At 43.7% G+C, this 15681-nt stretch overlaps 1 protein-coding gene across 1 annotated transcript; it reads right to left on the reverse strand.

The window, feature by feature from the left end:
• Positions 1–19: 19 nt before the first annotated feature.
• On the reverse strand, positions 20–4217 carry matn1 (matrilin 1). Its single transcript, XM_079571172.1, has 10 exons — positions 3959–4217; positions 2849–3033; positions 2604–2768; positions 2305–2527; positions 1422–1544; positions 1147–1319; positions 849–1080; positions 616–768; positions 448–528; positions 20–347 (listed from the first exon to the last, which is right to left on the reverse strand). Exons 1-10 carry the CDS (start codon positions 4038–4040, stop codon positions 298–300), a joined length of 1467 nt encoding a protein of 488 aa, XP_079427298.1. The 5' UTR covers positions 4041–4217; the 3' UTR covers positions 20–297.
• Positions 4218–15681: the final 11464 nt, after the last annotated feature.

Below are 15681 nucleotides of genomic sequence, written 5' to 3' on the forward strand. Positions count from 1 at the left end.
TTTTCAGTGTACCATCACCGTTTCCCTATGAGGGAAGACTTTTATTAACAAACACACAGACTGGCTATGGAGGATGACCTTCGGAGCGGGCACACTCACTCGAAGGCGTGGTCCCCATGACAACCAGGCTTTTTGTGTCTCTGGAGAGCAAGGCTGGAGGAGGTGATATCACAGAGGTGGTGGTTAGGGTGAGCTCAAGCTATTGCAAGGATCAGAGGTCAGGGTGTACAGACAAACAGGCTCATTACATTATATTACAGAGAGAATAAAGTGTGAAAGGAGTGCGACATGTCAGCCTCAGACGATCTTGTTCTCCAGCAGAGCGATCCTCTTTGACATACTCTCTAGTGAGGCATTAGTCAAGGAAGACCACAGCAGAATGTATAGCACTAATATATAAAGCGCTCAAACATCACAATATTAGACTAGTTATTGCATAAAGGATATATTTCTTTGTTAAAGCCTGTAGAGCATCTTCTACTTTCTTTTGAAACTTCACGAGAGAGTCACATTCACAAGGGTCTTCCTCTGTTGGGACAACAACAAAAAATAAAATACAACTTCTGTCTTTCTCATGAATAAATGTAGGTAATTTATTTGAAACATCTTGTTGACCTTGACAGATGTTGATCTGGAGCTTTTTGCCGATCTGAGTCATTGTTTTAAAGTCAGCTGTGTAGAAATAGTGTTCTCCAGTGGGCTCAGAGGCAATCTCCTTGAGCTCATCCTCCACAGCATTTCCCACACCAACAGCATACATCTTGATACCTGCAGCACAGACGGTTAGCTTCTTCAAGTGTGACATTTCCAGAGTAAGAGGCCACAGGCCAATGTTGTGTGTCTCATACCAAGCTCTTTGGCTTTCTTGGCTGCCTCTCCAATGTAATCCTGGCTGCGTCCATCAGTAAAGACAATGCCCACCTTGGTGACTCCGGGTCTGGCTCCGGACATAAAGCTGAAGCTGCTGTCAGTCAAGAAACGAAGGGCTTGTCCTGTCATTGTTCCCCTCTCCATGTATGCCATCTTCTTGACAGCATCTTTCAGGTCTTTCTTATTGTTGTAGCGTCCCAGGGGAAACTCCTGTAGAGAGAGATACGTTAGTAAAGAAAAGTTGGTAATATAATCAGGAATCACTTAGTCACATGCCTGTTTGACTGCGCTGGAATACTGCACCAGTCCCACATGAGCCTTGCTGTCAGAAACATCCAGTTTGTCAATGATCTGGTTAATCCATTTCTTCACAAGTTCAAAGTTCTCAGGACGGACACTCTTAGAGCCATCGATCAGAAACACCACATCTGTGGCTGCGTTACTGCAAGCTGCAGACACACATTACAGAGCACATAGATGCATTACATAGACATCAACATATACAACGATGAGACAAACCTCATGAAACAGAAGTACAGAGGATCACTCACCACTGCAGCTGCGACCATCGTCCATCAGGGTAAAGCCCTCTTTGCAGGCACACTTGAAAGATCCAGGAGAGCTGATGCATACCTGCTCACAGTCATGGTCCCCAGTGGCACACAGGTCCGACACTGTTTATGTGTGCATGCAGAACACACACCAACAAAATGTGTGCAGACACATAACCCGACAGGCCGTGATGTTTGGGGTTAGGAGGAGAAAATAAAACTATGTCAGTTTGAATCTAGCAAAGATTTTAATGATCCGCTGTGATCTGCAGATAATCTACCTCATAATATCCAGCAATAAAAATGTACAGTATTTCAATTGTGCAGCAAAACAGTGGATCATTAAAACAACTTATGAAAAGAATAGAAAAGCCTCTTATGAATCAAACTTCTAGTTTAGTGCTTCTACTGTGAATGTGAGGCACAGCTCACAGCACTCTAACATGCAGCAGTGCCCTTGGACGTATCATCTGCAGTAACTGTTGCAGAGTGAGTGGCAGGCGGCAGTTAGAGCCACCGCCACTGAGTGCCAGAGGGTACATCTCATTACAGAATTAATAAATCACAATGACTCTGTAATTACAGGAAAAAATGTATCCCCTATTAGATTTATGGCGAGACTAATTAATAAAGAGCCGCTTTTATTTGTTGCTCCTACCCGCATCCTCTGAAGATTTTATCAATAATCTTGTAAGTAAGAGGACAAATGCAGGAAAACAACTTGCATACAGAATGGCACACCTTACCCTGAGAATAGGAAGGCCACCAGACACATAGCTCTTTAATGTAGCTGATGACCTACAGTACACTCATATTTATTTACTTTCAGTTGTTGTGACACAGTGACTCCTTCCTCATGGTTTCCTCAATAACCTCCTCTTACCACAGAAGGCCTCCTGGAACTTCTTGGTGAGCTTCTCAATGACACTGTAGCTCTCTACATAGTCGACGTGGTCATCCAGGGGCTCGCTAGCCATCTGCTTCAGTGTGCTCATGTCCACACGACCTACTCCAATAGCAAAGATCTCAATGCCTGCATCACGAGCCCGCTGAGCCACATCTTTGACGTTGTCCTGGGGGCGCCCATCTGTAACGATGATAGCAACCTGTGACAGGCACAAATTAGGTTGTTAGTCAAGAAGAGAGAGAAACACTTTGAAAATAACTTAGAATTGGTGTGACCTTGCTGATCTCATTGGACTTAATACGAGCTCCCTCAGCTTCACTGAAGGCCACATTGAGAGCAAACTGGATGGAAAGACCAGTCATTGTTCCAGTGGACAACGGCTCAATCTTTGTCACAGCCTTAACAAGGCCTGCTTTGGTCTTGTGTGTCTTCAAGGACACCTGCAAAAAAGGCAATCACTTTCTGTATGTCCCTCTCCAACTCTCACGCAGCTCATGCACATGATTTGAAAGGCTTGTACCTCGTTCTTGACACGGCTGGCATAGTTGACAACACCAACCCTGGTGGCGTTTGGTCCGACATCAAGACCCTCAATGACCTTGGCCAGAAAGACCTTGACTTGTTCAAACTCAGATGGACGAACGCTTCTGCTGCTGTCAATGATGAACACCAGGTCTGTGGGCCGCGTCTTACACAGGCCTGCGGCTGCATTTTAACACAAACGTGAATGAATGGGGTGGTATTTTAGCTCAGGTCTGTACAGAGAGAGACACAGTGACTGTAAAGGAGAAGTGGAGGGATGGGAGGAGCGTGGAATCAAAGAGGTTCTTAAAACTGCTGCTGCTGAGGTTGGACTGCAGAGTCTGTTCAGGTTAGGTTACGAGCACATTCAATGGAAGTAAAATGTTGGCAGAAAAATATGAACTGGATATTCAATAGATTCAGAAAGTAATTCATTTAGTTGCATGGATTAAATTTATTTTAATCGCATTCTATCATGAAAAAACAATAACTAAAAATACTTACATATTTATGAAAAAAAGTCAAACTGCTCTGAATATTAAAGCTGGGGCACCTGACTTAGAGTTATTGTAGAGTACATTTATTTTTGCCTCTACAAAAAACAGACCTTATTGCATCGTCTTCAACTAAATGTTTATGGACCTATGGAAGATTGAATTAGAATAAATTAGTGCATTATTCTGGGGGTGGTCCCCACTGCTACACTTTACCACTTTCAAAGCTGTGTACAGGTGTGAAATGTGCATATAATTAATTTGAACAATTGAGAAGTGAGAGCGAGAAGCAAGTTTGGGCCAAAAATAAAAAATTCACAGTTTGAACAGAAAAAAATGAAGTACCCCTGCTTTAACGGCTTCCAAAATATGAAGGATTACTCCATAAGACATAAAACAGCACAAGCTGCAAAAATTTGGATTTGAACACTGTCCACGGTCTGTAATTATTGTCCAAATCTAGCCAGATTAATACCATAAATTATTTTTATTATTACATTTATTTTTCTCCAAATTGTGGCTATTTTTAACAACTAAACTAAAGATGGCTGAGAGCATTGTGTCTACATTTTTATCCAGGATAAAGATGGAGTATGTTATAGTGATAGACTTACCCATGGCAGCAGCGGTGCGTTGGTCAATCATGGCTTGAGCGCCCATGAGGCCGAGCAGCAGCAGAAGCAGAGGCGTCGTCATGACGGCAAGATGGTGCTAGAGTCAGGGCAGATGGAGCTGCTGTGATGGGGACAGCCACAGAGTGAGACTGAGCTGTAGTGAGCTGCAGGTTATCAATGCAGGTTCTTCACTCCCTCAGCCCTCAGACGGCCCCCTGTGTCCCAGTGAGAGCGTGCACGTGTGTGTGTGGAGGGGAAATACCTGTTTTGGGAGGACCTGACGGTGGGCAGGGTAACACAAACACCTTGATATGGGTAGGTATATGTGTGTGCCCGCGCTCCTACTGTAGTATGAGGGTCTGGAGGTAAAGGAGCAGCTGGGGTTTGGTGAAGTGTGCGCGCCAGCACGGCCGCTCCAAGTTGGATTTGGCCAAAGCTCAAATAAACACCGACATGAATTCGTCTTTTCTCCCTGTTCCCTCTTACAGCAAACACACATTTATGGTGCGGAAGTAACGGAGAGTCGCATACACAGCCTACAGTGTTCCTGCTACCCACCATGTTGGGATTGGTGTGTGTGCTTTTTGCATTAAGCACACATTTTACTATGGGCCATTCCTGTGCTTAGTTCAGCTGAGTTCAGGCCAAGCTGAAATGGTTCATTTTGTGTGCTATATTCATAGTCTACATGCTTTCCCTGTTTATCATACATTGTCCTCTTTCATGAACTGTTCAAACTTAAATGCTTACAAATGCTTTTTGGTGATAGATCTTTATATATGACAGTATAAGAAAATGTTGCTCAAACTACTTTCATACGAAGCTCATCTCAACTGTCAGGCAGCCGTGGGCCCCTGTGCAGTAAACAAATTTCATCAATACACACACACCTTTAATCTTCAACTGAATCCACGTCCTGCAAAACAGAGACCACTCTTTTCCCCTCAGCATCCCACCGCACCCGGCCCAGCCCGCATTCCTCTGGACCCCTCACACACCTCCATCCACATGGCCAGCGAACAAGCCGCAATTCACCAGTTAGTCTGGGAGGAAGAGAGCAGTTAAAGTGTGGTCCACACTGTAACTAACAAGACTCATTTTCTACTAAAATGGACATGTGGCAAAGTCAACACAGCACATGTGACGGACTCTGACATGAAGGATTTCAGCTGATATTCTTGGACAGAGTGCCATTCTAAGGTATGGCTTTTGGTGTATGCACACGATACAACCCACACGCACTATCACACATATTTGTGTAAATATGCAAAGTTATACACAAATCACACATGGCTTATGTAACCGTGTGGCAGCCGGACAAGCACAAACATGTGTAAAGCTGGACAAATCTGTATCCACTGGGACCTCAACAGCTTCAAAACTTTCAGACAATTGTATGTTTCCAACTCATTAAGTACAATCGATGGGTTATTTAGATCAATTAAGCTTCACCTATACTAGCAGGGTGTGACGTTTGACACCAAACCAAAAAAGCAGTTGCATATGCCATTCTATGAAGGCATTACGTACTACGGGAATTCTAATAATAAAACCTATAGTCTATTTATATGCTACTAATCAAGTTTTTTTGGCCTGTTTTGGAAAGAAGATGTGCTAGTTCAACAAAATGAATTTGCGTACATCACGTAGATATTACGAGTGGGGTGTAAAATATTATGTATTTGCTGAGTGACAGGAAAAGAAACATTTCCAGTAGAATACTAAATCCTATTCATGTCCTTCAGCCTCAGTGTGTTTAAGGCTCAATATAGAGACAACTCCACTGTGCCAGAGCCACAGAGTAAATACCATCAATCCCTTTTTACATTCACATCATGTACCATCCAGTGAGGCGTGTTTACAAGCATTAGTCTGTACCCATCAAATAAATAAATCAATTTTAATAGACTCGTCCTTTCAGCTCAAACACTATTCACCCCTCAGACTCCACGGTTTGTAAAAACATGTTGTTTTTACCTTACTGACCACATAACACATTTGAAAATTTGTCATTTTATAGATTTGAAGTGAACAGGTTGTGTACTTCAAACTATGTTCCTCGAACAACAAACACTATTAGTCTCACTCTGCTATATCCTTAAAGTTCACAGTATCCAACTGTACACATGTAACTTTGAGCACACATGCTGTATTATGACTGCGTTTGGAGAGACTACGAGGATTATGAGTTAAGACCACATCCATGGATGCTGAAACAAGTTGCCTTTCTTTAAATCTCAGAATACTGGGTAAATATTGGCTCAGTGGGATCAGGGCGGATCGTAGCATCTCATACCTGTTCTTGCATACTTGACACACGTACACGGGCTTCCAGTAACACTCTGTACTCTGAGCCCTCTCTGTTTGCCCCGGGAACTCCAGGAAAATATAATTGCAGACTTAAACATACATGGCATGGCACTTGGGTCACTCTCGCACATATAGAAATGTGATGCCAGTTTTAACCAGGGCTCGTGTTACCAGTGCGACTGAGCTCATCTTTTAACTAGATCAGGAAGGCCTTTACACAATAACCCGCAGAAAAGTTGCAGAGAGAAATTCTGTGGAGCACATTTTAAATATTTCAGCACATTATTATTCTAAGTTTTTGAGCTCGTATTTATGTTAAACCGCTCTTGCCAACAGTAACAACTCAGCAGCCAATCAGCAGAAAGAGAGAGGCTCATTAAAAACCCAAATACTGCAGTTACATAACCAGCCGTTCTGGTGGTGTCACAAACACACTCCTCCTTCATCCCGGCAGAGCACCTTCTCCCCCTCCCACACCCACCCCATCACCATCGCCTCGTCCCATAGCAACAGCACATCAGGCTCCCCTCCGTGTCCCAGGCCCAAACTACAAAGCTATTTGACATAAAACTTAACAAAACAAAAGGACAAAGCAGGAATTTCTCGACTTCTTTCTCACAGGAAGTTGAGAATGAAATTCAAATCCCAAATGTTATTTATAGAGGAAACGCCTTAAGCGTTTTAGGAACAAACAGAGCAGAGAGCAAGTGTGTGAACACAGCAGATGGCAGTGAAGATTAAGGATTTGGGCAATATCTTGTCCTCAAATGGGACACTTCCACATTTGTAACAAGTGTCCGTTCTCGTTTTCATCAGATTAGCGCTTGCTCAGATCCCCCTTCTGGCTATGATGGGGCACGTCTAGGAAACAACAAATTGCCAGATCTTAGCACATAGAAACGTCAGGAGTTTTTGCAGTGCCCTCTACTGACCTGTGCAACTAATGACAGTGTCAAAGCAAGTTAGAAATAGAAATATGTAATTTCTCAGAGAATTATGCGTTTATTACAGGCCAGTCACTCTCTTCAAAATGCTTTTTTTTAATGTCAAACTGGCACAACAAACCAAACTTAGAATAATATACAATAATGTAGAACTACTAATGAAAATATGGTATATACAAAACAGAAACAGTCAAACTCACTCTTCACTCAACACACACACACACCATTCAGAAATGTATTGGGGAAAAGTCACAGTGGAAGTGGCTATGGATTTGACGAGGACTGTCATACTCCATCTTGACACAAGGGGGCACTGGTGGGCTTTGCGGAGAGGCTTGGCTAACCTGAGAAGGCAACTGTGGAGCAGTTTGTGTTGGAGTGGTCTCTGCTCTGAGCCTGGGGGGTCTGAGGGTGGACACAGGCGGGAGGACGGTGCTGCTGGAGTGAGGTGGGCGCGGGGGGTTGGACGGCCCGTGGTCTCCTCTGCTGACAAACATAGGCAGAGGGATGCTGCCAGAAGGGGGAGGCTGGGGGTCCCGCGGAGCACCTAAACTGCTGGGGTATGTCGGGGGACACTGAGGCCGCTGGTGCACAGAGGGTTGGCTGTACATGCTCCCCCAGGGATACGACTGATAGGGCGCAATCCCACCTGAGGGAACACAGAGATGTCAACACAGAACTGAGGAGATTCAAGTTACTAAAAACACAGCTCAAGTCAACTAATAATACTCTTCTACTTTATCCATGTAATCGTTGTTAAAAGTTGTCATTTATCTAGTTTGATCATTGAGAAACAATTGTGTTGAGCTACATACAACTGGACCATCTATTTATAGCAGCACAACTGCTGCTTTATCAACATTCAAAAACTTTTAATGATAAGATTTTGTTTTTATTAGGCCAGCTAAAATGGGCTACTGCAGTTCCCTGTTATTGCTTGACACATAAATGTAAGTATAGAACCAGACTGTTTACAAACCATATCATGTTAATTATAATGGCTCACCATGATGACCAGTGGACTGTAGGAGAATCTGCCCCACACTCTCAGACTGGAAAAAGGCGTGACCTCCGGTGGAATAGGTCACCACACCAGCGGAGCCCCCACCAGGCCCGAAGGTCAGGTACGATGGAGGGTTGGACTCTGGAGGATTGGGGGTGAGGTAGGGGGAGGGGGTGAGGTAGGACATGCGAGGCAGAGAGGCCTGAGGCTGGTGCTGGGGTTGACTGCTGGCATAGGACGTCTGCAGCTGGTACAGAAAATTGTTCTGTTGTGCTGAAGTCAGGTAGTCCAACTTCTCCCCAAACTCAAACAGAGAGCTACAGGGAGAGCACACATACAGATAAACATTTCTGCACAGCTCCATGTGCATCTGCCAATTTACTTTCTCTATGGGAAAACACAAGCCTTACTGTTACGTCTGTAAATTGTGTATTTATTAATATACAGACCCAATCAAAAGTTTAAGACCAAAAAAATGTGAGGCTGCAGTAACAGCCTTCATTTGGGTTGAGGTTTGTCCAGTGTCTTGACGAACAGTTAATCAGTTAAATGTCACCAGCGTTTTGGGGGGTTTTCCACTTGACTTTTTTGTTCCATAAGCCCCAGGACCTTTTAAGAAACTCAAAAAGTCAAAATGACTGCATCCAGCATCAGCAACGATGGCGCACTGCAAGATGCCCTGCTTATGCAGCTCAATAACCCGACCACGATCGTAACCAGAGCGTTTTCGACATCATGACCGTATTAATACCTGGCAGAAAATGACACTTAAACATGTGATCTTTAACTTTAGATTAGCTTTTTTTCCTCACTCTTGATGCATATTGAAGTTCAACTTGGAACCGTGTTAAGATCCAACCATGCAAAGTGAATTTGCCATTTTTTAAATACTATTTTTTAAACTTTTGATCGGGACTGTATATAAACAATTTCCAACATCCACAAAGTCCTCCATTTACTCAACTGTACTTTTAACATCATCAGATTATGTTCTGCTACCCAGGCCACATATAATATCTCAGCATTAAGCAATTACTGAACTACACAGGTCTGTACATGCTGTGAATGCTAAACCTGACTTTTCCCACTACAGGCTCTGACTGAGCCATCATCATCAGTATTTCACAGGGTCCCAGCTCATGTCTGCGCATCTCCCAGCTGTCTACCCTCCTGTCAGCACTTGTTCTCCCTGTCCCTGTCCAAATCATCTGCTAGTATTCGAGTCACGGCCCACAGTGAGTTGGAATGACCTGGTGTCAGCCGGCGGCGCCTGGGTGTCATGGTGTGCCAAGGAGGAGCCCGCCTCCAGAGCATCCAGAAACAGTGGTGGAGTGTGGGCCAAGGCGTTGAGGAGTGGAGGGTTTGGGTTTGCCGGATTGTAGGCTGCGGTGAAGAGAGGCAGGCTGGCACGGCGAATGGGAGGGGGGCTGTGCATTGGCCGCGGGTGGTACTCTATTAACCCCCCCTGTGATGAAAGCTGGTGCTGGTCTCCATCTCTGACTCTCGACTGACCTTGGAGATTAACACAGATACAAGATTAAAGGATGATTCAATCTCTGAGGATTCACCGCACTGTATCGTTATGCAAGGCATTGTGCCTGTCAAGAGTGCCTTCTTTTAAGAAAACTCGCAGTGCAATTCGACTCCAAATCCCACACAGCAGATGTTTAGTTGGAATATTTAATGCCACACAGCTAATATTGAAAAAGTCCCACTATGAAAGTAAACATATAAAAAAAAAACATCTTGAGTCGTGGAAATGCATTCTTGACACCATATTCACGTGTTCAATTCTTTACCTGGACTGGGCGAGAAGCTGCTGTACAAAGGAGTAGGGAACGCCGGCACAGTGGGTGCAATCTGAGACATTTTAGTGGCAAAGTGACCAGAAAAGGATGGTGGTCTGCTGGGAGGGGATATATGTGTCACATCAAGGTTTGATTTACCAAATGATAGTGCATTGGAGACTGACATGTTCAGGGGCAAACCAGGGAGAGCAGCGTTCACGGGGCCGTGTGGGGGGGTCGGCTGCTGTTCCATCTTGGTGGCTGAGCGCTCCACCTTCCTCCATTTCGCTCTGCGGTTCTGAAACCAAACCTGGGGGGAAATAATTGAACAAAGAGTGCTATATAAGAGAACTTGAAGAAAAGCTTTACAAAATATTGGATTTAAAAAGGTCAATTTGCACTTTGAAGAGTTAAGATTCAAGACTGTCATTAATGAGACGGTAACATGTAAACTCTAGTGTTATTTGACCTTTATTAAATCTCTTACCTACCATTCACCACCTGTAAGTTGTGTTTTACTCACACAGATCTTACACATATTTTCAGAAACTACAAGGTCTTAGCTTTGAAATGAGGCATAGATCTCTGGCCTATAAACTGTAAACAAAAATGGACAAAAAAAGTCCAGAAAGAAACTAGTATGTCGGTGTGAAAGATAACTATGTCAAAATGTCTTTCTTTTCGAATAAGAAAGTACTGTTCAATCTTTTATTTCAGCGGCTCACAAACTTTTCGAACCAAGTACAATCTCATGAAATATTTGACCTTAACAGTCCCACCACATGAAATATTTGACCAAGGACCACCAGGCCTAGCTCAAGATCAAATGAGGACTAAACCCGGTCTATTTGCTCTATATAAAAACACGCAACTGCAAAGCATTACTAAAAATGGCATTCAACTATCTGTAATGAAAAAGTATGAAGTCCAAATTTGCAGATGACCCCGAGTACCACCCACTATTCTGTTATTTTGCACAATGTGGGACTCTGTAGAGACTTCCAAACCATAATTCTCTGTGGTGTGACTCCAACAGAAGCAGCGATGGCTTTCCTCTTCTCGGCGTCGGGGTAGTGATCTTCCTGAAACTGTGCCTCCAAGTTCTCCAACTGATCTGAAAAGCCGCAGAAATAGTTGTTGAAACGCAGACACAGAACCTGAAATGTGGAAGAAACTGTGAGCTGCTGTTGTTACCGGTACTATAGAGGGTGCGCGTTTTCTTTCTCGGAGCAGGCGGCAGGAGGCAGCTGTCGAGGTTCTCTAATCCTGGCATCACTGGGAAGCCGAGGGTTCGTCCGCGGTCCCTGGTGCTGTAGCGGATCGAGCGCCTCGTCGAATACACTTGAGTAATCTCCATCTGGGTAACAATTTACGAAGAACATCAAAAAGCAGGTTAATGTTATCAGTGTGTTCATTTACGTTTTGTTATATATGTGTTCAATTCAGCAGAGAGCTACTTAAGGTTAGTCAGTATATTGAATCAAATATTAGCAGATTGTGTTCAGAACTAGGGCTGGGTACCCTTACATTTACAATACCAGTACTTCTACGATACTCGGTTTTGGATACCGATACCTGAACTATACATTTTCCGATACCTATACAAAAATATTTGTTGTCTAGAACCATAAAACAGAACAACAATGTTTGGAAGATCTAAATTTACAATATCGGGTTCATCTCCAATGTCAGGAAATGTGTGAAAAATGGGGAAAAAATAAGGAAATTTGATTAACAAAAATGAGGGGAAAAATTAGGAAAACAAGAAAAAATGTATCCAAAAATAAGAAAAACTTGGGAAAAATGGGACAACATTGGGCAATTTCTTTTAAAATAAATAAATACAAAAAATTGGGGGGAAAAATAAAACATTTATTTCAGCTGTTAGGGCTTTTTCACACAGGCTCTAGTTAGGGCGACCCAAAGGGACTTTCAGCCCGAGAGTGGCACTTTTGGGTCAGTGTGAATCCAACCGCAGCACTTTACGACGGTCTAAACAGCCGCTCCGACTGCGGCTGAAACAGGTGGCCTCGGAGCGGCGCATCTCGCTCTCTGCGTCGGAGCGGGTGTGGTGTGAATGCGGCGGACTTCGGGCCAAACGTCTCTTGCCTTGATGCCTCTAATTCCGCGAAGACAGAATGAATACGCGCTGCATGAGGACGTTTGGATTACTGCTCTGACGAGGCAAAATGGATCAACTTTAAATCATCAAGGTCTTTCTTTCCCGTTTTCCCTTCCTGCTGCAGTGAAACCTTCTTCTTTATGAGCAGCTTAAAGTACATTTCACCTCACATTGCGTATATCACCCTCACTGTATTTAACCATGAGGGAGATGAGTGACTGTGCACACTTCCCCGTAACATCAGGGAACATGGACTGAACTAACTTTGGAGTAAATGCAGTTGGAACTACGGCGGTCTCGGGGCGACCTACAAGCGCTCCAACATGTGTGAAAACGGCCTGAGTCACTTACTTTAATGCTGCTCCTGGACCAACAGCATCAAAACTTGGAGCTAAACACATAAGATTTATTTTCGGTGCCTGTTTTCGATGCTTTCATTTTTGTGTACCAGTAGTACCTAAACCTTTTTCTCCAATACCAGACTGGTATCGTTGAACGGTACCCAGCCTTATTCCGAACAAAGTGAAAATGCATCTAAAAAGCGTAAAAGGAAAGCCGCCTGGTGAACTACTGGTAAATCATGAGCTACTGGATCAAAATCCCTGGACAAAACCAAATCCACATGACATTCTGTAAACTAAGCAAACTGGGTTCTGACCTCCAGGGGCTGAGAGGTGGAGTGCAGATAGGGGCTCTGGGGTCTTGTGGTCTTAGGGGGTGCAGGCCGGATGGGGACAGGAGCCTGTGATGAGTACAGCAGAGGTATCGGAGCAGAGGCGCAGAATAACTCAGATGATCCACAACCCAGGTAGATCGGGTTGTCAGCCAACTCACTGCTGTCCACAAGTCCAACAATGGGCTCAGAGCTGGAGGGGCTCGTCGTCCCTGCTGCTTCCTGGACTGTTTTTACTGTCTCCGCTTTGACGTTTGCACCTTTGCAAGCTTTTTTACCTCTTGATCGGTCATTTTGTTTTTTGCTTCGCCTTTTCCTGCCTCTCTTCTGCTCTTCTTTGTCCTCCCATAGCTCCGATTCTTTATCTCCTATTTTTTCAGAGCTCGATGGATCTTTAGAGTCTTTGCATTCATGCTCCTTGTGTGGACCTGCACTCTCACACTTAACCTCCCCGTCTGCCTCGACCACAGTCTCCTGACCAACTTGGTCTTTTTCCTTTTCATTACTTTCACTTTTTTCTTGAAAAACAACTGATAAGTCTATACCATTTATCTGACTAAATGTCACATCTCCTTCACGGTCCTTCTTTCTGCCTTCCTCATTCTTTGTTTCCAAGTCCGCCTGTTCTTCACACAAGAGACTGGGACAATCTGCAACAGAAAGTCAAACTCTTGTTACAGGTTAACTCCACATTAGGTACATAGTGGATAAAGCATCTTTCTGTAGCTTGCGGCTTTATGGTAAACTAGCCAGAGGCAATAATCTGGCATATCTATGTTTATCCCCTCCTGGAACCGCCACCTTAACGTGGTGGAGGGGTTTGAGCACCAGTGGATATATAGATAAATAGTGGAGAAAAAAAGCTGTGAAACGGCTCCGTTAGCTGCCGAGTTACTGCAGGTAAATACATCTAACACATTGCGGTGTCCAAGTGTTTTGATGTGAACAATAACTCCAGTATTTTAACTTTAAAAATCTCCATTTTATAATTGCTGCTAATCCCATGATGCTTAGCGATATGACATCAAATTCCTGAACTATATAGACCATTTAGTTGTTTGTAAACAGTCCGGGCTTAGCTGGAGGCAGGAAGCTAGATCCCTATCTATTTCCATTGTAGCTGTTGTCATAATAACGATAAACAAATGTCTAACTGTTGTTGGAAATATCAGATAAACCTTATTTTATCATCTCAAATGTCATTCCTCTTGTTCTTGCCCCTTAAGCCACAACAGGACCACATTATTTGTTGTATTTTTACACTTATAATGGCTAGTTTTAGCTTAATCTTATTTCTCATGATCACTTCCTCGTGCTCCAAGTGAGTGATGGGTAAAGTTAACCAATCACGGTGGAGTGTGAACCATATGCCTTTTGTTTCCTCTGAATGTGATATAAAGATACTAGGTGTACATTTTTGGGGCAAATCACTCACAGCATACGTTAAACTATTGCCATATAATCATCATCTACCCCAAGTAGAAGAACAATCCGTCAGTGTTTGGTAGTTCGTGGTGTTGCATGCATTTAGGTGAAAATTAATTTAACTTTGCCACTTAGAAAGCTGCCAAAAATCCTAATTACTTTGAACAAATGCCTATAGGCTGAGACACAGGCTGGTGATGTAATTTGCTTCGCATTTCATGAGTCATTGGACGACCTGGAGGTGGAATTATACCCGATAAACGTGATCCTCTGGAGGAGCAGCCCCCGCAGTCACTTAATTAGTGTCCCAGCTGTGCAGCACCTCACCTGACTGTTAATTAACCGCGGCCCGCTAGGAGCTGCTAAACTAGCCGGCCCGCACCTATATCTACAAACACTGGGTCAACAATGTTAATTTGACAAACTTTAATTTTAGAAATAGATTTTAGGGAGCTTCCTGTGAGGGGGGGGGCAGCCGGAAACAAGTTCATACTGTGTTTCTTGAGCAACTTTCTTTCACTTTCAAAGTCGTTAAAAGTTTTCCAACATGTCTCACTTCACTGCGCTACATTGCAATGAAACGCAGCAATAAAACGTTTACTTTGTACCCATCGTTCCTTACCAAGATCTCCAGATGCGCCACAGGCTTCGTCCATTTCGACTTGGTCACAGTCCTAACCAATAAAGTTGTCCTAATAATCAATTAGGCCGCAGAGGTCGAGAGACGGATTGCTCTCCGACATCAGGCTAATGGGGCTGATTGATTGATTACCTGCCTCAAAGTGTGGCCCACAATTATCGCGTGAAGGCCTCAGCCAATCAGCGCGCGCCACAGGTCCTGCGAAGGTCGGGGGGCACAGGCATGATGTACTTTGTAACTAGTTAGGAAAGTTTATGTTCTGTTGGGTCGATTTTTATCATCGCCAAAACACCAAGGGCCGAATCTCACCATTGTAGCCCAAAGTAGAGGAACCATTTTCTGCAAATGCCAAAACAGGACATTAAATATGACCACAGAGGATGTTCTGTCAGGGGATTAAAAAAAAATTACAATTCAAAAAGTAGTTGGCTTTAAAGGATCAGGCCACCGTTTTTACATTCTGAGATGTGTTCTTACCTGAGCTTAGACGAGTTGATACGTACCTGTTTGGTCTTTGTGCCTGTGGAAGAGCTTGGTAGCTTCCAACTTCACCCCGTTTGGAGTTATAGGAATACATTGGGAGAGGCCAAATGCTAACAACATCTTTGGTCGTTTTGTGTGACTGAGGGCCCGCAAAAAGACCAGACAGGTACGCATCAACTCGTCTAAGCTCAGGCAAGAACATATCTCAGTATGTAAAAATGGTGGCATGTTCCTGTAAGCATTGAGTTAAATGACTTACATTGAGGAAATTTTGAGCGTTTTTTTCTCACTTTTTTCCTGATGAATGACATTTCAGACTATAGTTCTAAGGTAAAT

Source organism: Gobius niger (genome assembly GCF_951799975.1).
Source record: "Gobius niger genome assembly, chromosome: 14".
Lineage (NCBI taxonomy): Eukaryota > Metazoa > Chordata > Actinopteri > Gobiiformes > Gobiidae > Gobius > Gobius niger.

Excerpts from the sequence above, each read along its gene's own strand:
- matn1 (XM_079571172.1), bottom strand. The coding sequence starts at position 4,040 with ATGACGACGCCTCTGCTTCTGCTGCTGCTCGGCCTCATGGGCGCTCAA. Across the intron at positions 3,034-3,958 it reads ACGCACCGCTGCTGCCATGG|CCGCAGGCCTGTGTAAGACG; the intron begins GTAAGTCTATCA and ends GTTAAAATGCAG. Across the intron at positions 2,528-2,603 it reads AGTCCAATGAGATCAGCAAG|GTTGCTATCATCGTTACAGA; the intron begins GTCACACCAATT and ends TGCCTGTCACAG.